Genomic DNA, 27952 nt, shown 5'->3' with positions numbered 1-27952 from the left:
AGAACACGCCCTCCAGCATTCACGAGAGACGAAGAAAAGGAGGTTAGCTTTGATGCGTGTGGTGGGGCAGCTAGCGTGCGCCAGAGCGCAAAACAGTGACTGGATTTCGCCAAATGGGATTCGTGATCGAAGCCAGCTCGCCAAGGATATAGGAAATAACAGAGAGGGATAGGGAGAGCGAGCGAGGTTGAAAGGAGCAGGGATGGGAGGTAGATAGACGTACAGACGGACGGACAGAGAAGGAGCATGAAGTAGAAGAGATGGACAAGACAGTCAGAGATCTGGAGAGAGACAGCGCCTCTCTTGCCCATCTACGCAGAATGCAATTCAACGGTGTCCAATTTCAACTGGCAAAATGGCCGTGACGCACTGTAATAAAATACATTTGATTTATACGGTGCCGTAAATACTCGGCGATATATGTATGCGTAATATACTAGCTCGTTGCATTCGGGTTCATCGTAACTATTACATTCCCGCATTGCGAACTGTAACGACACGCAGGGAACGTCGGCCGTTATCTGCGACGGCTGTTTCACCCGCGTTCGCGCAGCGCACACGCCCAACTGTGATTGGCCGACGAGCTATGAGAATAAATATTCGCGAGCGTTAATGGGGGAATTCGGCTCTATTTAAAATGTTACGAGTTACGGCAGAGTCGGCTGATTGGTGAGCACCTAACTGCTGCCGCGCGTATTAACTCGTTATTAGTCCGAGCCGCATGGCTATAAACGAAGTCAGCAGATGCTGATATACGGGTGTTATGACAACGCTCCATGCAGCTGTATCTCTACTATGTGTGTGTTCTGTGTGTGTGTGTGTGTCGTGTGTGGCTGTGTGGTGTGTGGTGTGTGTGTGGTGTCGTGGTGATGTGTGTGTGTGTCGTCGTGTGTGGTTGTGCGCTGCGTGCGGTCGCGTTAGCGGCGTGCGTGCGTGTACGGTGCGTGCTGCGTGGCGTGCGTGCGTCTCGGGGGGGCGGCGCGTGTCGTGTGTTGTGTGAGTGCGTGGTGGTGGGGGAACTTTTTTCGCTTCGGCGCTGTGCACTGGCTTCGATTTATTTACACTTCACTACTAGTGATGTACGCGCATGATGAGGCGACGTGATGCTGATGCCGTCATTACGTTAGCCGCAATCGAAGAGTTACAATAACGCACCAACACAAAACTCGCGCACAAACGAATACATGCGCACCACGCACGCCACCGTTTCTGCTCTGCGCGGTACGGGCGTACACGTGTCAGCGTCCCCACGCGCTCGCTCTGCTTTTGGCGCCTCTTTCTCTTTTCGCTTCTGACCACAGATTTTGAGCAGCCAGCCGGCAGCCAGCAGTTTTTCAGGGTCGTTGGATTCGTGCATGAGCGCGCTGTTAAATGCTATATTACATTCCCAGCGAGAGTGTGCGTGCGCAATTTATTACGTCTTAACATTTTATCGATTAGGACCTCTCTGCCTTCTCTGTACTACTCCCGTTGCGTAGTAGGGAGCGGCAGCAACGGCGTGGGTGGTAACTGTTGGTTACGGGGCGAAGTGGGTGGTATAAGCGTACGCAAGCCGAAATATCAGATGATATCTAGCGAGCAGTAAAAAAAAAGGTTGTCATTAACTTCGATGGTATAGTTTGTTGTCTTTATAATTGGTCAGATAATACACGAGTGTTGCCACTATGCACATCAAATTCTGTACGTCCTGCCACAAAATTGTCGTGGCCGACAATTGCTGCAAAATTTATGCAAACCTACACCACACAATTGTCGCTTCGCACTGCCCACTAAATTGTCATCGCGACAATTTGCTGCTCTCTTGCCGCCTTCCAATTTTTATCTCACTGAGCGACAATTTGTAGCAGGCAAAATGAAACTAACTGCACACAAATTGTCCCGCTTGCCAAATTGTCTGTCAGTTGCTGTCTTCAACCTACAGAAGATAATGACGGGTACAAAGAGATAATATGGATGATGATGGATATGATGATGATTGATGATGTATGATGATAATGATATGATGATGATTGATGATGATAATAATCAGTCGTTGGGGACTCAGGGCCGGCCTCGGCGTCTGACACTAAACTCTTCGTGAGTCCTCGCTCGGCCTTTTACCTAAGGAACCGGTCGATTTGGATCGTCATAATGTAGAAGTTGAGATAGCTGCCTATCCAAGGCTTATTTACATCATGAAAAACTTTTCTCCTTTATTTGTGTGCGTGTGCGTTGTGTGGTGTGTGTTGTGTCGTGTGTGTGTGTGTGTAGTGTGGTGTTGTGTGTGTTGCTGTGTGTGGTGTCGTGTGCTGGTGTGTGGTTGTTCTATGTGTTGATGTGTGTGTTGCGTTGTGCGTGGTGTAGTGTGTGTATGTGTGTCGAGTGTGGTGTTGGTTGTGTGTGTGTGGGTGGCGTTGTGTGGCGTTGTGTGTGGTGGACGGGGGTTGTGGTGTTGGTGGGTGTGTGGTGTTGTGTGTGTGTGTGTGTGTGTGTAGTGCGTGTGGTGTGTGTGTGTGTGTGTGTGTGGGCGTGTGGCCGTCGTGCGTGTGCACGCGACCGCGTGCGCGTTGTGTGTCTGCGTGTGCGTCGCGGGCAGAGGAAAGGAACATTCAACGACAAGCCCCTCCCCGCCCCCACCCGCCCCACCCCTTGCTTGTTTCTAAAGTGTTCGTTAACTTAGTCATGTTATGTAACCAGTCATTTTACTATAAAATTGAAATCAATTATAGTAGGCTAACAGTAATAACAATAACAATCAATATAATAAGAATAATACTAATTAGGATGCCATGATAATAATGCTCTCAAAAGAGGTGTTACTATGTCTGTCACAAGTCTTTTTTAAAGAAAATTTTGAAATAATGATGGATTAACACTTATTGTTGAAGCGTTCATCCCAGTCAAGCTCTGCTTATGAGGCGGTCTCCTGCATTACTTCCATTATGATTATTCTTTGTATATTACGAAGAAAATCTACTATAAGTGCATATACTTACACAACCACTATGTGTTCGTGTTATATTATGCGCATGTCAAGAATGATCATTTAACCCCAAATTATGTCACTCAGGCGACTTGAAAGGATGTATAATGTGCTTCGATGGCTGGCGACAATTGTGTGGTGGCAGCTCCCTGCACAAATTGTCGCCGCGACAATTTGGCAGGTAGCGCGACAATTTTGGTGTGAGGTTTTGCAAAAAATTCACATAATTGCCGCGACGAAATTTGTGCAGAAAACGGACGATTGTGGTGACAACTCACGAGCCTGCGTTACCACGAAAAATAACTCTCACCCACACCCAGCGCGGACATTCAGATTGTATGCTTGCACGATTGCATTCTTGATTGCACCTTTATTTCAGAGTGGTGTGCATCATGTATCCCTATATTCTTTGCTGGTTGGATAACGTCCGTCATAGATGTATCAGGAGTGAATAATCAATAGATCTATTATTATTCACGCCTGATAACTATTAAATTATTGTAACGTCGGGTTGGGTTAAAATACTGTACGCTTGATCCCGCAGTGGGAGAAACGTTTAACATCATCGCGGATATGCCGTTTGTTTTCCTTCGAAGATGCACACTGCTGTTCGCTCGCATGCATTATTGAAAATTAGTGGCATGAACTCGTAGTATAGCATGCATGAATGTTTTAACAGTGTACTCACACCTTCACAGTATCTCTGACTGAGCCAGATCATACGCCGTGAAGTTTCGCACTGTAATATTCAGTGATGCATGGAAGAGAACGCATCAGCTTGTCTTAAGTGTAAAAAACGGAAAGAGACGGATATAAATGCGAACGGATTGCCTGTCATTGCAGACGTTTGTGTAAATATATCAGTATACGATTTAGGCAACAAGGCGAAACAAGTGCTAAAAGAAGACAAAAATCGAATTAACAGATGTTCGTGTCAACAACACAAAACTAAGAGGCAGAGAAGTGAAGCCTCAGTAGAAGAATAGCGAACGGACGGGAAGTAAAGCAGGCAGGATAGCTGTCAGAAGCGGCGAAGGGTATTCCTGTGTCGGCATACGTACACCGCGTGACTCTGCGGGATAGCGGTCCGCGATCCGGAGGAGAATCGCGCAGTGCCAGCGCAGCGTTTTGCCTTTCTCCCTCGGAGACAAATGTCTGCGCGTTCATACAGCCACGAGCGAGCGAGTGCGAACACGACGCGTGAAAAACTGTTTGAGAACACAACAAACTGTTGTATTCTTTAATCATGTTCCGTCTGGTTTCGCGTGCTCCGGCATGGACGAATCCGTTCCCCGACTGCTGCTCCTCGCGCTTGCCTTCTCCTCACGGTCTGGCAGGGAAATACGGCAGTTTCGTGCAGGGAAATGTGTGCCGAACATGCACACACGCTTTAAAGAAAAAATTCCTCTAGCGGCCTAACTGCACGTGTAGATGGCAAGGCAATGAGCATGGTAAGGGGGTTGCAGATGAGATGAGAAGTTACGTGGCAAGCGCGACGGCTCGCTGTGCTGAGCTGCGTGCGTGCATGTGGTATGAGCTACGTGCTGTGTATGTGTATGTGCGCGCCGCGGCGCGCGCGTGTCTGTGTGGTGTGTGTGTGAGTGTTGTGTGTGTGTGTGTGTTGTGTGTGTGAGTGTGTCGGTGCGTGCGGTGCGTGCAGTCGCGTTGGTCGCGGCGTGCGTGCGTGCGTGTAACCATGTATGTTCCCTGCTGCTTATTGACACACGGTCTGGTTGTTGAGAAGTCGAGGTGTTAGCGCTGGCATTAGGAGACTTATAGCAACCCCGAATAGAGCCGCAGCTTGCCTTCTCCAACCAGCCCCCTCCCCTGCTCGTCTGAAGCAGCAGCATGTTACAGCAATGCACACCCCGGGGAACCATCCACCATAGGCAGTGCTAGACTGCTAGTGCTGATGTCAAAGAACGTACTTTGGTAAAGTTTTCATGAGAACTCTCGCACATCGGCGAGTGCACGTGGATCGTGTATGTCCCATCTTATTTCATTCTTCCCATCGATTCGCCCCGGGGGAAGTCTTTCTGTTGGAAAGAATCATCATGACCTCTCGTTGGCTCTACGCTTACCGATCAGATCAACACACTAAGGTCAATGGACAGGCTTAAGTTTATTTCTCACGTGGGTTAATCAACGTTCAACATGGTTAAAGGGTGGCACACAAATTGATATATAGCGACAGTTTCCTTTGAGTTCAGCATGAAGTAGGTTATGCTGTTCCACCTGTTGTCTGTCACCTAGTCTCATATAGCTGGAGGAAATCTCACAAGGATGTCTTTAGCCGAGACTGCTGATCTACTAGCGACGAGTCTCTTAATTTAACTGTGCGTACCGATGGCAGTAGTGAACTGCATGTTGTGAACGCGTGCTAAGATTTGTTAAAATATCTTGTCACGTAAAACAGTTTTAGGCACAAGTTTAACACTGGCAAGTAAGTCATTAGAGGACGAAAATTGGCAATGTATTACACTACGACACCACTCGAATGAATGCATTAAAACGTGTCGGGTAATTTTACTTTGTTTCCTCATCGGTTGTACGATAAGAGAGTAAAATAATTGCGAGATACTATACTGTGTGAAGGACAAGCAAGCACGCATTCTCGATAAATGTTGTGCGCGCGTGATAGCTTGCGTGCATGCGTCTGTGCGTGCGTGCGAGTTGTGTATACGTTTTTGTGTGCGTGCGCGATGTGCAGACCTAAGTGTCTTTTAAAGTGCTTATTTTTTTAGAAATATGGCTTCATAAGAGGATAATATTTCTAGACGTACATCTTTGTTTGGCAGTTGAACACGCGCGCTTAGAAGGCGAGGTAGCGCAGAGTGGCTACTCGTGTAATGTGAGTAAGCAGTATATGTCCTCCAGTATTAAGTATTATGTCCTCCATTAAAGTGCGACACGAAATATCCACATTTCACTGAAGGTAAATATTTGCCCATACCAGGGCGATAAACACTGGGGAGTTGTGTAGCAGTTGAACAGCAGTCTTTTGTTGCATCATTACCCAACCTCGAACACGTCCTGATTTTCGACTCGATAAAATTTCGTACCGGTACTCCATCCCATCGCGTTCCATCACCATTTCTGACCTCCTATCGATAGTGTATTAAACACCTATATAGTAATATTCAATACAATATCAACTTGAGGCAGCGCGCAACGTCAACTTGGTGCACGCAATATTTCGTAAACGGGTTTCTCCGCCAGATTAATCGCCGGCATTTAATAAGAGATCTCTCCGCGGGTCAGTGACTTGCTGTGTTGCGTGCGTGTGCTGTAGCGCGAGTGTGTGCATGGTAGCCTCGCTTTGATGACTCATTGATAGGGCGCTCATAAAAATTACATACTGCGCCTGCCTGTTCTCAGGCGACAGCTATACGGCATTGTCGTTACCTGTACATGCAGCGTCCAAGGCAGGCGGCATTACTCATGCGGCGATTGATTAGGCCCGGGTGATTATGAGAAAGGTAACACGGGGAGGGAGGCGCACACAAAGTGAAGAGTGGTTGCGATCGAGTGAACGTGTTACGGAGGGAGATAGGGTGGAATTAGGTGAGGGAATAGCGAGACAATATCGAGATAATAATTCTCGTCTGATGGTCAGGATAGAGACTAGATCTTTCCGTAATAGCAGATGTATATTAATTAGAGGTTCTAATTAGATCTGAATCAGAGATTCATAGTTCTATCATTTATGTACTTCTGGTACAGTAATCTATCTACGGAGTTATTATATACCTAAAAAGAATCTAGCCAGGTTGGGAGCAATAGTTATTTTTCTACGTTCATGTAGATGAAAATAAGTCTCGTAGTAATTTTGTGGCATAAAACACCTTGATTTCTTTTATCTCGGCACAGCGGCTGTCATGGCATCCGCAGCCGTGAGTGAAAATTGGGCTAATCATGTCGAAATACTAGCAGGAAAAAATCTATAAAGGTTACACTATTATTCACAATGGCAGAAAAGCACTCGGTTAGTAAAACTATGTAAGCTAATTTGCGTGATACTTGATGGGTTCGCGTCAGGTCTGTGACAGTGAGAGTATGTTACGTACACGTAATGATGAATACTTGTGTGTAGCCTGTGTGAGGGTAATGATGTGTCCGTCTGTGCAGGTAACGATGTATACATACGTAGCCTTTGCACGGTGTAGATGAATATAAATTTATTCTGCGCAGCCCCGGATGAATGTAAATGTAGTTTACAAAGCACCGGAAACGCTCCGCCGTATAACCTCTATAATGAACATGAATACGGATGCAGGTCAGGTAAATACCTGACTCACGTGTACAGGTGTGATTTGTTCAACAGGCAATAACTTGCCCGGATGAATGGTTATAATGAATTTAGAAGCATTTTTTGGCCTCCTATGGAAAACTGTGACTCACGTTCGATTTGACATGATTTGATTTCGTGGTAGCATTTTCATATCCCTAGCTTAGCTAGCTATATCTTCGTTTTATTGTGTGCGTATTTTAAACTTAGATAAACAGTACATGCATTTCCGTGTTTACCATAAGTTATCCGATCTGTTAGCTTGTTGTTGGTATACCAGTTCGCAATCATTGCAATATTTTCTTATATACAGGTGCGCGGGAATTGGTCATATGTCTTTCACTTCCACGTGCTTGCCTTGCACTTTACAATGATGTCATTGTCACCTGTATTTACCTATATGACTTTGGTTTACACCTGTTACCTGTTTCCAAGAAGCGCAGTATAGCATCTGTATATGGCTTTCATTTATACCTGTTACCTGTAGGCTGTTTCCAGCCAGCAGAGTGTAGCACCACTGTATATGGCATTCGTTCACACCTGTTACCTGTTTCGATCGAGCAGAACATAGCATCTCTAATTACCTGTACATATGTAACTTTTATTTACACCTGTTACCTGTTTCCAGAGTATAACACATTGATCTGTTTTTGACTTTTCCTTTACATCTACTGAATATTACTTGCTTGCAGCGGGCAGAGTATAACACATTCATCTGTTGTTGACTCTCGTTTACATCTACTGCATGTTACTTGCTTGCAGCGAGCAGAGTATAGCATATTCATCTGTTGTTGACTCTCGTTTACATCTACTGCATGTTACTTGCTTGCAGCGAGCAGAGTATAGCATCGGCGCGGGCGTCGGTGATGATCTACGATGACGTGGGTAAGAAGTGGGCGCCGAGCGGCACATCGCAGGGTCTGTCCAAGGTGCATGTCTACCATCACCCATCCAATCACACGTTTAGGGTCGTCGGCAGAAAGCTGCAGGACCATGAGGTGAGGATGCATCGTCAGCATGTGCTGCGCTTGCACGTTTTGCTCGTTTTCGTGTCCTCTTGATGACATTCTACGTTCTTGTTCGATCTTAGAAGTAATCGTGGCGGTTAATTTGTTCATTGCAAAAGTGCTTATTCACTTAATTTAATTTATCATGTGATAAAATATCGCTGTGTGTGATCATTGGCTATGCACATTACACCTCTCCCTTTTCGGTTGCTCTATCAACTGTCCTCATTGTTTTTGCTTGTTTGTTGACCTATATTATATCATATGTTACGCCTACATTAAACTAAATGGGGCTAAAAGTGCTCTAGTGCTTGTACTCTGCAGACGTGATGCATTTATAATAGCACCGATGCAGCGCGCACTGCTGCTGCTTGATTCAAATCGCTGCAAGTGCCTATAAATTCACATAGCCTGCTGCATTCGCAGGTGTTCTGTAATTAATCATGCTGACAGTTATGATATACTGTGCCACCGTCCACGCACGCTGACAGGCCAGAGTACGCGGTCGGTTCATAATTATAAATTATGCTGCGTTTACACTATCGATTTTTGTCAGCAAATCGTCCGAGTCCTGCAAAATAGAACACGTTCTATTTCTCCAACTCGGCGACTTGACTCCGACTCCGACTCCAACACAATCGAATTTCAGCCGATTAGTTGGAATGCACTTGGGTCAAGTCGGGGGCAAGTTGGAATGCACTTCGGGTACGATTTGCTGACAAAAATCGATAGTGTAAACGCAGCTTCGTTGGATGCTTCGTTGGACAAAAAGTCGACAAAAAGTCACTTCGTTGGATGTGAGTGTCTGACTGTAGATGTGCGCCAGCAGCGTCACTTACCTGTAATAACGTCGCCGCGCAAACCGTAACGAGCGACATTGCAGCCGCGCACCTTTAATTTTCCATCTCGCTAACCTGCCGGGCAGCATTGTGCGTCGCCCACCCATTAGTTACATGGACAACCAGCGTGTCCTTGGTGGTGATTTCCCCTCACTGTGCACCAACTGGTTTTTTCGCTGGATTTCTACAACGCATTTCTTCGTTTGGTTTGCATAGTCGTCAATATTTAATGTAGTTTATACTCTATTCGATTCAGACTCTACGGTGGAGCCTTGTGTCCTGTCCCTATATCTAAAGCAAAAAATCTCTATTTTACTAACCGTGACAACGAAGCAAATTCGGTGCTTGTTTGACTAAAGAAAAATGTGCATAGTTCGTCAATATAGATTCCACATATTTTTGCACTTCTTTAAAGTGCACAGGATGATATAATATAATAAAATCCACTTAACTATCTTTTACAAATATTGCATTGATTGCTTTGAAAGTGTCGAGAATAATTCTCTATTGTGTAGCACACTATTATAAGGATATCTAATTTGTTATCTACAAAGAGAGCTAATTAATAATTATTGAATAGCATTGACTATGCTATTATAAACCATTAAATGCAAATGACTAAAGTAATAGTAATTGCAAACTTGACAAAGACATTTTCCAATAATTAATGAATGCATGCTCAATTTCAATTGATGTATGACTTCGTGTTTAACACTGTTGAAAAATCTCGTTTATTATTATTTAATTTAAGAGATTGTATCAGTATATAATATATACACTGATTGTTTGATTGTCATAGCCAGGTATAGAGGCAGCCATCTTCTAGTACCAAACCTGAGACATTTGAATACGGTGACCAGATTTGCCTGTTTCATTCAGGTTGTGATCAACTGTGCAATACTGCAAGGCTTGAAGTACAACCAGGCCACGCCAACATTCCATCAGTGGCGTGACAACAGACAGGTGTATGGACTGAACTTCACCAGCCGCGATGATGCTGAGATCTTCTGCAATGCGATGTTGCTTGCCCTTGACACTCTCAACCAGCAAGGTACAACAGTGAAGCCAAAATGCTTGCTTCTCTTGCTGCCTTAGCCTTTTGTATGATCTACCTCGTTCATTATTTCTCTCTCTCTCTCTTACACACACACACACACACACACACACACACACACACACACACACACACAGTGGCACGCGCGCACGTAGACACAATTACCAATTTATTGATGTCGTACGTATGGGTGGCGGCCCACACGGACAATTACTCTTTTTTCGTAAACCGTCCATTTTACCAAGTTGGTGTTATATCGCCATGGCAACGACATCGTTTAGCGGTCCCAGCGTGGCCAAATTAATTGCAAGAAAAAAATCCGACTGATCCGCGGCCGTATATAGCGGCTGATTAGTTCACACCGCTTGAATCCCTGTAGGAGGTGTTCTCGCTCAACCTCCCCGCCGCTGCTAACACGGAGGACACGCAGCTCCAGCATTCACGAGAGACGAAGAAAAGGAGGTTAGCTTTGATGCGTGTGGTGGGGCAGCTAGCGTGCGCCAGAGCGCAAACAGTGACTGTGTGGATTTCGCCAAATGGGATTCGTGATCGAAGCCAGCTCGCCAAGGATATAGGAAATAACAGAGAGGGATAGGGAGAGCGAGCGAGGGTTGAAAGGAGCAGGGATGGGAGGTAGATAGACGTACAGACGGACGGACAGAGAAGGAGGCATGAAGTAGAGAGATGGACAAGACAGTCAGAGATCTGGAGAGAGACAGCGCTCTCTTGCCCATCTACGCAGAATGCAATTTCAACGGTATCCAATTTCAACTGGCAACAATGGTCGTGACGCACTGTAATAAAATACGTTTGATTTATACGGGTGCCGTAAATACTCGGCGATATATGTATGCGTATATATACTAGCTCGGTTGCATTCGGTGTCATCGTAACTATACATTCCCGCATGCGAACTGTAACGACACGCAGGGAACGTCGGCCGGATCTGCCGACGGCTGTTCACCCGCGTTCGCGCAGCGCACACGCCCAATCTGTGATTGGCCGACGAGCTATGAAATAAATATGGCCGAGCGTTAATGGGGGAATCGGCTCTATTAAAATGTTACGAGTTACGGCAGAGTCGGCTGATTGGTGAGCACCTAACTGCTGCCGCCGCGTATTAACTCGTTATTAGCCGAGCCGATGGTATAAACGAGTCAGCAGATGCTGATATACGGGTGTTATGCAACGCTCCCATGCAGCTGTATCTCTACTATGTGTGTGTGTGTGTGTGTGTGTGTGCGTGCGTGCGTGCGTGCGTGCGTGCGTGTCTGTGTCTGTGTCTGTGTGTGTGTGTGGGGGGGGACTGCTCGCTGTGCAACTGGCTTCGATTTATTACACTTCGCTACTAGTGTGTACGCGCATGATGGGCACGTGATGCTGATACCCGTCTTTACGTTGCGCAATCGAGAGTTACAATAACGCACCAACACAAAACTCGCGCACAAACGAATACATGCGCACACACGCACGCCACACGTTCGCTCGCGCGCGTACGGGCGTACACGTCAGCGCCCCACGCGCTCGTCTGCTTTTGGCGCCTGTTTTCTCTTTCGCTTCTGACCACAGATTTGAGCAGCAGCGGCAGCAGCAGTTTTCAGGGTCGTTGGATTCGTGCATGCAGCGCGCGTTAAATTGCTAATTACTTTCCCAGCGAGAGTGTTGGTGCGCAATTTATTCGTTTAACATTTTATCGATTAGACCTCTCTGCCTCTCTGTACTACTCCCGTTGCGTAGTAGGAGGGAGCAACAGGCGTGGTAACTGTTGGTTACGGGGGAAGGTGGGTGGTAAAGGTACGCAACCGAAATATCAAGATGATATCAGGAGTAAAAAAAAAGTGTTTTCATTAACTTCCGATGGTATAGTTTGTTAGTCTTTATAATGGTCAGATAATACACGAGTGTTGCACTTGCACCACAAATTGTCGTCCCTGCACAAATTGTCGTTGGCGACAATTTGTGCAAAATTTTGCAAAACCTCACACACAATTGTCGCTTGCACTGGCCCACTAAATTGTCATCGGCGTAACAACTTTGCTGCTCTCTTGCCGCTTTCCAATTTTTTAATCTCACTTGGCGACAATTTGTAGCAGCAAAATGAACCTAACTGCACACAAATTGTCGCGCAGCTTGCACAAATTGTGTCAGTTGCTGTCTTCAAGCCTACAGAAGATAATGACGGGTTACAAGTGTAAATATGGATGATGATGGATATGATGATGATTGATGATGATAATGATGTATGAATGATGATGATTGATGATGATAATAATCAGCGTTGGGGGACTCAGGGCCGGCCTCGGCGTCTGACACTAACTCTTCTTGAGTCCTCGGCTCGGCCTTTTACCTTAAGAACCGGTTCGATTTGGATGTCATAATGTAGAGGTTGAATAGCTGTATCAAGGCTTATTTACATCATGAAAAACTTTTCTCCTTTATTTGTGTGCGTGTGCGTTGTGTGGTGTGTGTTGTGTCGTGTGTGTGTGTGTGTAGTGTGGTGTTGTGTGTGTTGCTGTGTGTGGTGTCGTGTGCTGGTGTGTGGTTGTTCTATGTGTTGATGTGTGTGTTGCGTTGTGCGTGGTGTAGTGTGTGTATGTGTGTCGAGTGTGGTGTTGGTTGTGTGTGTGTGGGTGGCGTTGTGTGGCGTTGTGTGTGGTGGACGGGGGTTGTGGTGTTGGTGGGTGTGTGGTGTTGTGTGTGTGTGTGTGTGTGTGTAGTGCGTGTGGTGTGTGTGTGTGTGTGTGTGTGGGCGTGTGGCCGTCGTGCGTGTGCACGCGACCGCGTGCGCGTTGTGTGTCTGCGTGTGCGTCGCGGGCAGAGGAAAGGAACATTCAACGACAAGCCCCTCCCCGCCCCCACCCGCCCCACCCCTTGCTTGTTTCTAAAGTGTTCGTTAACTTAGTCATGTTATGTAACCAGTCATTTTACTATAAAATTGAAATCAATTATAGTAGGCTAACAGTAATAACAATAACAATCAATATAATAAGAATAATACTAATTAGGATGCCATGATAATAATGCTCTCAAAAGAGGTGTTACTATGTCTGTCACAAGTCTTTTTTAAAGAAAATTTTGAAATAATGATGGATTAACACTTATTGTTGAAGCGTTCATCCCAGTCAAGCTCTGCTTATGAGGCGGTCTCCTGCATTACTTCCATTATGATTATTCTTTGTATATTACGAAGAAAATCTACTATAAGTGCATATACTTACACAACCACTATGTGTTCGTGTTATATTATGCGCATGTCAAGAATGATCATTTAACCCCAAATTATGTCACTCAGGCGACTTGAAAGGATGTATAATGTGCTTCGATGGCTGGCGACAATTGTGTGGTGGCAGCTCCCTGCACAAATTGTCGCCGCGACAATTTGGCAGGTAGCGCGACAATTTTGGTGTGAGGTTTTGCAAAAAATTCACATAATTGCCGCGACGAAATTTGTGCAGAAAACGGACGATTGTGGTGACAACTCACGAGCCTGCGTTACCACGAAAAATAACTCTCACCCACACCCAGCGCGGACATTCAGATTGTATGCTTGCACGATTGCATTCTTGATTGCACCTTTATTTCAGAGTGGTGTGCATCATGTATCCCTATATTCTTTGCTGGTTGGATAACGTCCGTCATAGATGTATCAGGAGTGAATAATCAATAGATCTATTATTATTCACGCCTGATAACTATTAAATTATTGTAACGTCGGGTTGGGTTAAAATACTGTACGCTTGATCCCGCAGTGGGAGAAACGTTTAACATCATCGCGGATATGCCGTTTGTTTTCCTTCGAAGATGCACACTGCTGTTCGCTCGCATGCATTATTGAAAATTAGTGGCATGAACTCGTAGTATAGCATGCATGAATGTTTTAACAGTGTACTCACACCTTCACAGTATCTCTGACTGAGCCAGATCATACGCCGTGAAAGTTTCGGCACTGTAATATTCAGTGATGCATGGAGAGAACGCATCAGCTTGTCTATAAGTGTAAAAAACGGAAAGAGACGGAATATAAAATGCGAACGGATTGCCTTCATTGCAGACGTTTGTGTAAATATATCAGTATACGATTAGGGCAACAAGGGAAACAGTTAAAAGAAGCAAAAATCGGAGATTAACAGATGTTCTCGACCCCGTTTCAAAGGCAGAGAGTGAAGCCTCATAGAAGAATAGCGAACGGACGGGAAGTAAAGCAGCGAGGATAGCGTTCAGAAGCGGGAAGGTATTCCTGTGTCGCGATACGTACACCGGTGACTCTGCGGATAGCGGTCCGCGATCCGGAGAGAATCGCCAGTGCAGCGAGCTTTTGCCTTTCTCCCTCGGAGACAAACTGTCTGCGCGTTCATACAGCACGAGCGACGCGAGTCGAAACACTCCGTGAAAAACTTGTTTGAGAACACAACAACTGTTGTTATTCTTTAATCATGTTCCGTCTGCGTTTTCGCGTGCTCCGGCATGGAGAATCCGCTTCCCCGACTTGCTGCTCCTCGCGTTGCCTTCTCTCTCACGGTCTGCCAGGGAAATCACGGAGTTTCGTGAGGGAAATGTGTGCCCGAACATGCACACACGCTTTACAAGAAAAAATTCCTCTAGCGCTATACTTGCACGTGGTAAGATGGCAAGGCATGAGCAGGTAAGCCGGGGTTTGAGATGAGATGAGAAGTTACGTGGCAGCGCCGACGGCTCGCTGTGCTGAGCTGCGTGCGTGCATGTGGTTTGAGCTACGTGCTGTGTATGTGTATGTGCGCGCCGCGGCGCGCGCGTGTCTGTGTGGTGTGTGTGTGAGTGTTGTGTGTGTGTGTGTGTTGTGTGTGTGAGTGTGTCGGTGCGTGCGGTGCGTGCAGTCGCGTTGGTCGCGGCGTGCGTGCGTGACCTTGTACCATGTATGTTCCCTGCTGCCTTATTGACACACGTCTGGTTGTGAGAAGTCGACCGTGTTAGCGCGTGCATTAGGAGATCTATAGAACCCCGAATAGCACGCGCTTGCCCTTCTCCAAACCAGCCCCTGCTCGTCTGAGCAGGCAGCATGTTGAGCAGCAAATGCACACTCCCGGGAACCATCCACCATAGCAAATGCTAGACTGTAGTGGCTGATGTCAAAAGAACGTAGCTTTGGCTAAAGTTTTCATGAGAACTCTCGGCACATCGGCGAGTGCACGTCGGATCGCTGTATGTCCGCATCTGTAATTTCATGTCTCCCATCGATCGCCCGGGGAAGTCTTTCTGTGGAAAGAATCCATCATCGACCCTAGTTGCTCTACGCTTACGCGATCAGATCAACACACTAAGTCAATGACAGGCTTAAGTTTATTCTCACGTTGGGTTAATCAACTTTCAACATGGTTAAACGGGTGGCCACACAAATGATATATAGCGACAGTTCCTTTGAGTTCAAAGCATGAAGTAGGGATATCGCTGTTCACCTGTTGTCTTCACCACGTAGTCTGCATATAGCTGGAGGAAATCTCACAGGATGTCTCTTAGCCGAGACTGTGATCTACCTAGCGCGACGAAGCTCTCTAATTAACCTGTGCGATACCGATGCAGTACTGAACTGCATGTCTGCTGAACGCTGTTTAAGATTTGTAAAATAATCTGTCACGTACAAACAGGTTTAGGCCACAAAGCGTCTTACACTGGCAATAAGCTCCATTAGCGGACGAAAATTGGCAATGTATTACACTACGACCACTACTCGCAATGAATGCAGTATAAAACGTGTCGGTATATTAGCTTTGTTTCCTCATCGGTTGTCGATAAGAGAGTAAAACTAACTTGCGAGATAACTATACTGTGTGAAGGACAAGCAAGCCGGCATTCTTCGATAAATGTTGTCGCGCGGCGTGATAGCCTTGCGGTGCATGCGTCCGTCTGTGCGCTGCTGCGAGTTGGTGCTATACGTTTTCCCCACTTGTGATGCCCCGTCGCCGATGCTGCAGACCTAAAGTGTCTCTTAAAGTGCTTATTTTTTTAGAAATATGGTTATAAGAAGGAAATATTTCTAGACGGGTACATCTTTTTTGGCATGCATTGAACACGCGCGCGCTTAGAAGCGAGGTAGCGCAAGTCGGCTACTGCCTGTAATGTGCGTAAGCCAGTATCTATGTCCCAGTAGTTAGAGTAATTATGTCCTCCAATTAAAGTGCGACACGAAATAGCACATTTCACTGACAGGTTAACACATATTCTGCCACAATACCAGGGCGTAAACACTGGGGATGCTGTGTCAGGCACTGGAACAGCCCTTTTTGTTGCATCATTACCCAACCTCAAACACGTCCTGATTTTCGACCGATAAAATTTCGTACAGCGGTACGTCCATTTCGCATCGCGTTCCATCACATTTCTGACCTCTATCGATAGCTGTATTAAACACCTATATAGTAGTTCAATAAATTATCAACTTGAGCCAGCGCGCGCAACGTCAACTTGGTGGCACCAAATATTTCGTAAACGGGTTTCTCCGCCAGATTAATCGCAGGCATTTAATAAGAGCATCTCTCCGCGGTGTCAGTGGATTGCGTGTGCGTGCGCTGTGTCCTTACGCGAGTGTGTTGCATGGTAGCCTCGCCTTTGATGCATCATTGAATAGGCGCGCTCATTAAAAATACAATATGCGCCTGCCTAGTTTCAGGCGACAGCTATACGGCATTGTCGTTACCTGTACATGCAGCGTCCAAAGGCATGCGGCAATTACTCATGCGGCGATTGATCTAGGCCCCGTGAATTTATGAGAAAAGGTAACACGGGAGAGGAGGCCACACAAAAGTGAAGCATGGTTGGCGATCGACTTGAACTGTTACGAGGAAGATAGGGTGAATTAGTGAAGGGATAGCGAGACAATATCGAGATAATAAATTCTCGCCTGTATGGTCAGGATAGAGACTAATCTTTCCGTAATAGCAGATGTATATTAATTAGAGTTTCTAAATTTAGATCTGAATCAGAGATTCCATAGTTCTATCATTTAAAATGTACTTCTGGACCAGTAATCCTATCTAGCGGAGTTATTATATACCTAAAAAGAATTAGCCAGGTTGGAGCAATATTAATTTTTCTAGAAAAAAATTTCATGTAGATGAAATAAATCTCGGTAGTAATTTGTGCATAAAACACCTTGATTTCTTTTATCTCCGGCACATGCGCTGTCATGGCATCCGCAGCCGTGAGTAAAATTGGGCCTTAATCATGTCTGAAATGCACTAAGCAGAAAAGAATCTATAAAGGTTACACCTTTATTCCAATGGCAGAAAAAGCACTCGTTAGTAAAACTAATGCAAGCTAATTTGCCGTGATACTTGATGGGTTCCCGTCAGCGTCCATGTGAGCAGTGAGAGTATGTTCCACTCACGTAATGATGAATACTTGTGTGGGCCTGTGTGAGGGTACAATGATTGTGTCCGTCTGTGCAGGTAACATGTCTATACTACGTACCTATTGCCAGGTCTAGATGAATATACAATTTATTCTGCGCAGCCCGGATGAATGTAAATGTAGTTTACAAGCCAAACCGAACGCTCCGCCGTAAAAAACCTCTAATAATGAACAATGAATAGCCATGCCAGTCAGGCGTAAATAACCTGACTCACGTGACAGGTGCTGATTTGTTCAACACAGGCATTAACTGTCCGGATGAATGGTTATAATGAATTTAAAGCATTTTTTCGCCCCTAATGAAAACTGTGACTCATCGTTCAGATTTGACATGATTTGATTTCAGTGGTAGCATTTTCATATCCCTACCTTAGCCTAGCTTAGTCATCATGCTTCCCTATCTCGTGCGTACTTTTAAAGCTTAGATAAACATGAACATGCCATTTCAGCGTGTTTACTTACCATAAGTTATCCGATCTGTTGTAGCTTGTTGTTTGTGGTATACCAGTTCGCAATCAATTGCAATATTTTTATATACAGTGTGCGCCGGGACATTGGTCACTCCTGTCTTTCACTCTCACGTGCTTGCCTTGCATTTACAATTGATGTCATTGTCAACTCGTATTACCTATCATGACTTTGTTTACACCCTGTTACATGTTCCCAAGAGCGCAAGTATAGCATCTGTATATGGCTTTCCATTCTATACCTGTTACCTGTAGGCCTGATTATTTCCAGCAGCAGAGTGTAGCACCACTGTATTGGCATTCGTCACACCTGTTACCTGTTTGATCGAGCCAGAACATAGCAATCCTCTAATACCTGTACATATTAAACATTTTATTTAACACCCTGTTACCTGTTCCAGAGATATAGACACATTGCATCTGTTTTTGACTTTTCGTGTTACATCTACTGAATTTACTTGCTTGCAGCGCGGCAGAGTATAACACATTCATCTGTGTGTTGAACTTCTCGTTTAGCATCTACTGCATGTTACTTGCTTGCAGCGAGCAGAGTAAGCATAATTCATCTGTTGTTGCCTCTCGTTTACATCGTATGCCATGTTACTTGCTTGCCAGCGAGCGAGTATAGCATATTCATCTGTGTTGACTTACTCGTTTCTATCATGTATGCTTGACGGACTATAGATTCATTACTGTTTAGCACTACTCCTGCTTCAGCCAAGCGGAGCATCAGTTTGACCTGTCCATAGCTTTACTGCTAGGCAGGAGAGCGGCGGGCGTCGGTGATCGATCTACGATGACGTGGGTAAAAGTGGGCGCCGAGCGCACATCCGCAGGTCGTGTCCAAGGCATGTCTGACCATCACCCCAATCCAATCCACAACGTTTAGGCGTCCGTCGCGCAGAAAGCTTTTGAGCAGGGACCATGAGTGAGGATTCATCGTCAGCAATGTGCTGGCGCCTTGCACGTTATGACTCGTTTCGTGTCCTCTTTATACATTCTACGTTGCTTGCTTCGCATCTTAGAAGTAATGGTGGCGGTTAATTTGTTCATGCAAAGTGCTTATTCACTTAATTTAATTATCAGTGATAAAATGCTGGTGTATCTGGCTATGACATTACACCTCTCCCCCGTTTTTTTCGGTTGTCAATCAACTGTCCTCATTGTTTTTGCTGTTTGCTTTACCTATATTATATCATATGTGTACGCTACATAAACTAAAATGGCGGCTAAAAGGCTCTAGTGGATTGTACTCTGCAGACGTGATGCATTTATAATAGCACGACATGCACGCGCGCACATGCTCGCTGCTTGATTCAGATCGCTGGGCAAGTGCCTATAAATATCACATAGCCTGGCATTCGTGCAGGTGTTCGTAATTAAATCATGCCTGACAGTTATGATATAATCTGTGCCATCCGGTCCACGTCACGCTGAGCCAGGCAGAGTACGCGGTCGTTCCATAATTATATAATTATGCTGCGTTCTTACACTATCGTATTTTGTCAGCAAATCGTCCGAGTCTGCAAAATAAAAGCACGGTCAATGTTCTCCAACTCGGCGACGTGACTCCGACTCGACTCCACACACAATCGAATTCTCAGCCGATTAAGTTGGAATCACTCTGGGTCAACGGGAAGATTGAATGCACTTCGGTACGATTTTGTGACAAAAATCGATAGTGAACGCAGCTTCGTTGATGCTTCGTGGAACAAAGAAGTCGACAAAAAGTCACTTCGTGGGATGTTGGTAGGTGTCTGACGTGTAAGATCGTGCGCCTAGCAGCGTCACTTACTGTAATAACGTCGCCGCGCAAAACCGTAACAGAGCGACATGCAGCCGGCGACCTTTAATTTTTCCATTCTCGCTAACCTGCCAGCTCAGGCATTGTTGCGTCGCGCCACCCATTAGTTACTATGGACAACCAGCGTGTCCTTGGTGGTTGATTTCCCCTCACTGTGCACCACTGGCTTTTTTCGCTGGATTTTCTACAACGCATTTCTCTCGTTTTTGCATAGTCCAATATTTAATGTAGTTTATACTCTATTCATTCAGGATCTACGGTTGGACGCCTCCTTTTGGTCCTGTCCTATTCTAGAGCTAAAAATCTCTATGTTTACACTAACCTGTGACAAACGAAGCAAATTCGGTGCTCTGTTTGACTCTAAGAAAAATGTGCATAGTTCGTCAATATAGGATTCCCACAATATTTTGCACTTCTTAAAGTGCACAGGATTGATATAAATTATAAGAATCCATATAACTATCTTTTACAAATATGCATGATTGCTTTGAAAGTGTTCGAAGAAATACATTCTCTTTTTGTACACACTATTATAAGGATATCTAATTTTTAAATCTACCAAAAGAAGCTAATAATAATTATTGAAAGGCATTGACTATGCTATTATAAAACCATTAAATGCATAATGTGACTAAAGTAAGAAGTAATTGCAAACTTTGACAAAGGATTTTCAACGACATTTCAATAATAATTGAATGCTATGTCTCAATTCAATTGAGTTATGACTTCATGTTTTTAACACCTGTGAAAAATCTCTTTATTATTATTTAATTTAAGAGCATTGCATCAGTATATAACATATATACATCTGATTGTGATTGTTCATAGCCAGGGTTATAGAGGCAGCATTCTTCGTAGTACCAAAAACCGCATGAATATGTGAATACGGTGACAGATTTGTCTAGTTTCATTCAGTTGTTGATCAACTGTCGCAATACTCCAAGGCTTGAAATACAAACCATGCCTACGCCAACATTCCATCAGTGCGGACAACAGAACAGGTGTATGCACTGAACCTTCCACCTAGCCGCCCCGATTGATTCGCTGGGAGACTCGCATGCTTGCTTGAAGCGTGTTGCTTGCTTTGACACTCTCACACAGGCAAGTACAACGGGAGGGTGGGAGGCCAAAATGCTGCTTCTCTTGCTGCCTTAGCCTTTTTGTATGATCTACCTCGTTCATTATTTCTCTCTCTCTCTCTCTCTCTCTCTCTCTCTCTCTCTCTCTCTCTCTCTCTCTCTCTCTCTCTCTCTCTCTTTCATCATCCTTCTTCTCTTCCTCTCACTCTCTCTCTCTCTCTCTCTTTCTCTGCTTCTCTTTCTATTTCACTGGCTCTTCCCCTCTTCCCCCTCCCCATAACCCATTTATACCAATCCCCAATGTTATTCACATTTTGCTCACTATCTCTCTCCCTTCTCCTCTCTCCTCTCTAACACTCTTTCTTGCTGCTATATCTCGTTTCATGTGAGAGGATCTCTATTTATTTTTCCTGCCGCTATGCGATCAACCAGAGATGTTTGTGGTGCAAAGTATACCCCCCAGCAGTCATCTCAATTTCTCCTAGCATACACATCGTATATGCACTAGGCATTGATGTGGCTCTGTGGATGTGTGCCTCAGTACAAGGCTCAGTGTGCAAAGTAGCTTTTTATGTTATTTTAAAGTGGTTTTGCAAGCATGTGTTCTGCTAGCGCCATCAGGTTTATTGCGTATAGGACTGCCTTCACCCATGCCACTGTCTTTATCGCTACCTGCTGTCTTGCTTTACTCGTTCACTGTCTTCATTGCCTCCTTCTGTCTTTACCAGGTCCCAATGTCGTCATTGCTATCATCTGCTTTTACTAGTGCCTTCTGTCTCCATTGCTATCTGCTGTCTTTACCAGTGACTTCTGTCTCATTGCTATCTGCTTTTTACCAGAGCCTTCTCCCATTGCTATCTGCTGTCTTTACCAGAGCCTTCTGTCTCCATTGCTATCTGCTGTCTTTACCAGAGCCTTCTGTCTCCATTGCTATCTGCTGTCTTTACCAGTGCCTTCTGTGCTCGTTGCTATCTGCTGTACCAGTTTGTCTTCTGTCTTTATTGTTCTCTGCTGTCTTAACATGTGTTCTGTGTTCATTGCTGCCTGCAATCTTCACCCGGTGCTGCTGTCTTCATTACTGCCTTCTGTTAAACTATTCTCTTCTACACTGTCTTTACCCCTGTCCTTTATCTTTACCAGGTTTACCCCTATCTTTACTAGTGCCTAATCTACACATTTTCCTGCTGCCTTGACTGCTGTTCAATCTCTTCACCAAGCTATTCAGTGTCTTCACTAATGTCCACCATCTACACCGTTGTCTGTGTTTTCACTAGTTCCTATCATCTCGACCATGCAGCACCCTCCGTATACATCATTGCCTGTTGTATTTACCGCTGCCCACTACCTTAACCCGATTTGCTGTACTGTTGCCTACTATCTTCACTAGTGCCCACGATCTCAACCAGTGCCCTCCGTCTGAAACATTGCCTTCTGTTTTTACCGCTGCCCACTACCTTCACCCAATTTGCTGTACTGTTGCCTGCTATTTTTACCAGTGCCCAGCATATCTCAACCCGTGCCCTCCGTCTGTCTACACTAGTATCTGATGTCTTCACCGGCGCATGCCGCCCCCTCTGTGCAGCTGCGTCGCCACTTTGTGATTGTTTGTGATGTGTTCACTGCCGGGAGCTTCTTACGTCGTCTAGCTCTGCTGCTGTTTGCAGGTGTCGTGTGGTGGGGGGGGGGGCTTGCAGCCCGCGGCCGTTTTTTCGTCCCCGGGGACTGGCCGCTGCTGCTGTCTTCTAGGTCTGTATCGCGCAAGGTTTTTACGCGCGTGAGATTTAGATGGCAAGTGTGTTTATCTTTGCCGGCCGATCATCGGGTCCTTGGACCTCCGCCAAGTAATAGATACTCGCCGCTGATTTTCTGCGCGGCAGACCGGTCTGATTTGGCTGGATGGTGCGTTGGCGCCCCGTGAACCAGCCGCCTTCGCCGATGGAATGCTGAGAGGTTTTCTGGAAGGTTTCTTCTGCGAAGGCTCACTTCGGTTGTCTCGGCCACATGTTGCAGAATCGCCGTCACTGCTGCTTACTCTTGTCAAAACCTTTTTTACGTCTAAACAAGCAGAAGTGGCTCCCACACGGCTCAGGTGTCATGCAATTGCTTACGCTGGGCCAGATGACTTTGGCAAGGGGTGAGGATGCAATGAGATGTGAGCGACCACCTTGCCTATTTTTTTCGTGTGTGGACAATCATTATTTTTTTTGATGGCATTGACCCTTTTCTCGTGTTCTCCTCAGCTGCATCCCTACTGCGTCTCATCTCGTGTCTTCAACCTGAACTCGGGCCCCCTCACAACTCTCACTGCCGATTCTTCCACCCCTCAAGAGCGCAGGATGCATAATCTTATGGCGAATTCTGGGTCAGGCCGATCCCTGGCCAACAACCTGCTAGCTGACAGCACAACGCATTCGTCCGACAGACGAGACCAGATGTAGATGCGAATATTTTTGGTGCGCTTTGCGACGGGCTACCAAGGGTATCGCGCACACGGGTGACACGGGAGACAAACGAACGCCTCGTCCCGCGCACTTCGTCGAGTCACGGCGCCGGCTCTCACTTTTTTACGTGTCCGCGCCGAGCACTCTCGCGCATTTGTTGTGGGATGTCGACCTGACATCTAGACTAGCTTCGATTACGTCACGGGAATCGTCGTCGTCGTCGTCGTCGTCGTCGGGTTCGGGGCGGTTGCGCCGGTGCCTCTGTGTTATATGTGTGGCAAGGTGCCACCGATCGCTGGACAATAAGACTAGCGCAAAGCGATGAGCTTCCGTCAGAAACCTGGATACGTGTGCGAAGTACGTCTGTGCCAGATGGGTCAGAAGCAGTCGCATAGTACACACTTGTCTCTCGTCATAGGTAGGCTGGAAGATAACAAGTTTCCCAGTTGATGAGGAGTATAATGACGTCTCGTGCATGATTGCAGGATAGATTTAAGCTCGGTTTTCTATGTGGTAGAAATATAAGCGTGTTCCTTTTCAATCATCAGCCCAGAATATAAGCTTGCCATGGAATGCAACAGTCACTGAATTACCTTTTCTTTGCCATGATTCTGCTAACCACAAATATTATAGGTATTTAGTTAAAGATCTAACTGATTTAAGATCCAGCCGTATGTAACGTGAGAGATTATAGAGTTGGGGTTGGCACTTGTCGAGCATAGGACCTCTATATGCATTCGTGCATGCAAGTGTAATGAGCCAGCAACGACGTGTGATACTGTGCACTGCCATTTGCTGCCATCTGCTGCCCCAGCTTGTTTACAGCGAATGCTTTCTACGTTTCAGCTGCACAACAGAGTGGCCAGCCCTACCGGGAAAACCAATACGGGACTAATCAGTATCAGACGACGAGTCAGACCCCGCCACAGAGCCTGTATGAGTCGATCGGGCGAGCGTCTGGGCAGAAGCTTCAATCAGGTACGGCGGCAATGAGATGGAGCGTCTGCTGCTTTTAGCTATCCGTGACCGTGACCGTTTTCGAGACCGTGACCGTGTCCGTTTTAGGTGACCGTGACCATGACCGTGACTGTTTTAGGTGATTGTGGCCATGACCGTGACTGTTTTAGGTGACCGTGACCATGCCCGTGACTGTTTTAGGTGACCATGAGCTGTATCTAGAAAGCTGACCGCACGTCACATTCACGTGATAGGCCAGCAAGCAATTGAAGGATGATTCTAATAAATTCTTTAATTTCTTCTAATTAAGATTCTAATTAATAATTTCCAGAACAATCTTTAAAAATGAACTAATAACTTCCGAGGTGATCTTACACAAGTAAATCGAGCACATTCTGAGGTATTAGTGACAGTATCATGTGGAAATAACGTGTGACTGCAGCAGCTAACTGGGTGATTTGTCATGGGTATACCACAGGTCAGCAGCCAGCACTGTATCAGTCCTGTCTGCCACAACAACAACAACAACAACAGCCGCAGCAACCGCCAGCACCACAGCAGCAACAGCAGCAGCAGCAGCAGCTACAGATTTATCACCAACCCACACTACAGAATGGTGTCGATGACACTGATGCCACGTACAGAAACAGGTGAGAACTACGAACAAGCGTTTCAGTCTACAGTAAACACCCGCATAAAAGAACCCGTGATTTTCTGTTTCAGGCTGAAGTGGTTCTTATATATATGGTACTTAGTGAGAAATCAACCTGAAGAGGTTCTTAAAGAGGTTCTTAATTGGGGGGGGGGATATTGTGTACATTATCGTACTATACATTATTGTATAGTTTCAGAAAATATTCACACCATCCTCCCCCTCAATCCTCTGTATCGTCAAAATCAAGCCCCAACATTTACTGGAAAATGAGGCAAAATACCCCCTGGAAAATCCAATCCTCCTGTGAGGAGGTATTAATATTATCTGGAACTACATGTTGTTGGTTTCCAATGGTGTAGCACACATACTTGGATTGCCCCAGTTTGTTCTAATTTTCGGTATTTTTTTTATAACCTGTTTAATTTATCAGGCTGAAGAGGTTCTTATATAATAGGTGCTTTATTGGTCCAATTTCAGCCTGGAGGTTCTTAAAATCACGGGTTCTTTTATGCGGGTGTTTACTGTATGTGTGAAAACTCACTCAAACCGTGAGACTTACAGCAGAACTTAAAACGATTCGTTAGACACAGTGAGGTGTCGCAGAACACGCCCAAAGGACCGTCGAAATGGGTGCTGTATATCTCATGATAAGAGGGAAGTTGTACGATTATTATAGCCCTGTGCAGTATTTGTGGCGTGACGTGGGTGTTTGTTCTGTCCAACACTCTGCCAACGGGGAAGCATTACATGTCAAGCAAAAAGCTGAAATAGTGAAGCTATAGTGTAAACAGCCACCACTAGAGGGCCGTTTTTAGACGAGCTGTTGTTGAGATATGGGCAGTAAACATCGTATCTATACCTAGGCGCCAGTTATATCGGCCTCTGAATCAACGCTGGCTTTAACACTTGACAGTTTTTGCGCGAAACGAATGGGTAATAAAACTCTATTTATTTGCACAGTGCACATTTATTCTTTCTCCACGCTTCAGATCTGAAGTGCAGGAACCCCGGCGCATCTCGCAAGCGAGTAACGGCGGCGCTTCCCCGCAGCTACGACAGATGCCTGCCACACCTCCCGCTCCGCCCGCACCTCCGCCCCCTCCCGGCGGCCTTACAGCACCACATCCCCCGGGGCCTCCGGGCCCCCCAGCCCCACCACCACCTCCCGGACCAGGGTCACGGTCTCCTGCCACAGCTGGAGGAGGAAGCAATCTGACAAATGCTATAGCCAATGCAAAACTTCGAAAGACATCAAGGGTAAGGTGGATACGTGTAATTAGACAAGCTTATGGGGACACACTATGCACTGCATAGAGCTCTCAAAAATGAATTATTAATAACGTTGGATATCAATTTTACACATTTTATACCTATTATTGGCTGACCTATTAATATTGTTTGTAGACGTCAGATGGCAACAGCAGTCCATCTGTGCGGCCCCCTGGTGGTGATGAGCTGATCAGTGAGATGCAGATGACACTTCGACGCAGAAAGATGCGTGGGAAAGTCAATGGAAACAATGGCGACAACGTGAGTTAGATGTGATTGCATGATTGGCACAAGTTTTTCGATACTTTGTAACAAACAATGTCTATGTGGTTTTGTTCACTTGTTCGCAGATTCCCAGATTTTATGACCTTTGTACCTAGATTCGTATTAAACTTATATTTAAGCCATGAAATGTACAGTATTGTTTAATACTATAAAAACATTGAATTGCAACATATGCATCCCTTTGCTTTTGTCTATGATTCATCAGCTATGAAAAATTGTTTTAGGCTTACATTGTACCGTCATAATAGCACCTTGTCTCTATGTAGTTTCCACACATTTTTTCATTGTGGAGGTTTAACTTTTTATGTATGTCGTGGTTTTGGCTAGTGTACATTACAGTGGAAATTCAAATAACTGAGTACTTGGTATACTTTTGCACACGTTTGCACAGTGCTACATACTCAAAATTGCACTGTAGTGTAACATAACTTAAAATCATGACGTATATTCGTAGCTATTTCTTCACTGTAAGAGTTGGTGTTAGACTAAGATAATCATCCGCAAAAATGCAGGTTAGTGATGTGAATTTAACGACATAATACGTGGATATACTCGAACTGTTGGTGTTTACAGGATGATGCATCCTCACCACCCAGCAACGACACGGAGCGCCCTCCATGGCGGAAAAGCAACAGCAACAGCAGCAGCACAAATTCCATGAAGCTGTCAGTTAATGGAGGAGGGGAGTCACCCAAACTAGGAAGAAGGTACTTCATATGCAGCAGAGACTGCAGCGTTTGCCGCAGATCTGTGGGCTCTGTTGATCATAAATAAAATACAGGAGCACCCATCTCACACAATCTACCAATGTCATTTCTAAATTAACGTGGTACTGATCACATATGATCTAGTATATCAATAATAACATGTGAAGGATTTAACCTAACATAACACATAATGTAACGTGGGCTGTAACAGTTACCTTATAATAATTGGCACCACTAACTGCAAGAGAGGTAATTTTAAATATTAGTTGCCAGATCAGAAAAATTCAAGCAGATTGTAATTTTAGATCAGACCTGGATAAAATCTCCAATGATTACTTCAGACAGCCATGGCAATTTAATTATCTACGCAGTGAAGTAGATATCATGCGAGGTCTCTACGAGCTAAATAGCAGTAGCACACGATACATAGATCGACGAATAGATAAACGTATACGGTTATGATTGCCGTACTTGCAGACGGTTCGGTTCCTCGTCTTCCAACGAGCTTGCTTCCATGTCGCCTGCTGTGAACGGTCACGATATGTCGCCGGACTTGGATCGGGTGAAGCAGGAGATACTCGACGAGATGCGGCGAGACCTACAGAAGATGAAGCTAGAGATCATCGATGGTAATTTGAATTCCGTAGGAAGGGAAGGGAAGGGAGAGCGAGCGAGAGAGAGAGAGAGAGAGAGAGAGAGAGAGAGAGAGAGAGAGAGAGAGAGAGAGAGAGAGAGAGAGAGAGAGAGAGAGAGAG

The 27952-nt window shown here is 45.5% G+C and overlaps 1 protein-coding gene across 1 annotated transcript in view; it reads left to right on the top strand.

Moving 5' to 3' along the window:
* Nucleotides 1–27952, top strand: part of LOC106806462 — a 74317-nt gene that overhangs the window by 32494 nt on the left and 13871 nt on the right. Inside the window, exons 2-9 of the mRNA XM_014808401.1 lie at nucleotides 8083–8248; nucleotides 9976–10147; nucleotides 24171–24302; nucleotides 24760–24931; nucleotides 25926–26193; nucleotides 26341–26466; nucleotides 27064–27197; nucleotides 27675–27826. Of these exons, the coding sequence (XP_014663887.1) occupies nucleotides 8083–8248; nucleotides 9976–10147; nucleotides 24171–24302; nucleotides 24760–24931; nucleotides 25926–26193; nucleotides 26341–26466; nucleotides 27064–27197; nucleotides 27675–27826 (1322 nt within the window). The remainder of the gene's footprint in view (nucleotides 1–8082; nucleotides 8249–9975; nucleotides 10148–24170; nucleotides 24303–24759; nucleotides 24932–25925; nucleotides 26194–26340; nucleotides 26467–27063; nucleotides 27198–27674; nucleotides 27827–27952) is intronic.

Source organism: Priapulus caudatus, unplaced genomic scaffold, assembly GCF_000485595.1.
Source record: "Priapulus caudatus unplaced genomic scaffold, Priapulus_caudatus-5.0.1 Scaffold162, whole genome shotgun sequence".
NCBI lineage: Eukaryota > Metazoa > Priapulida > Priapulimorpha > Priapulimorphida > Priapulidae > Priapulus > Priapulus caudatus.
The sequence above is the reverse complement of the archived record's forward strand: the minus strand, read 5'-3'. Positions and strand labels throughout refer to the sequence as shown.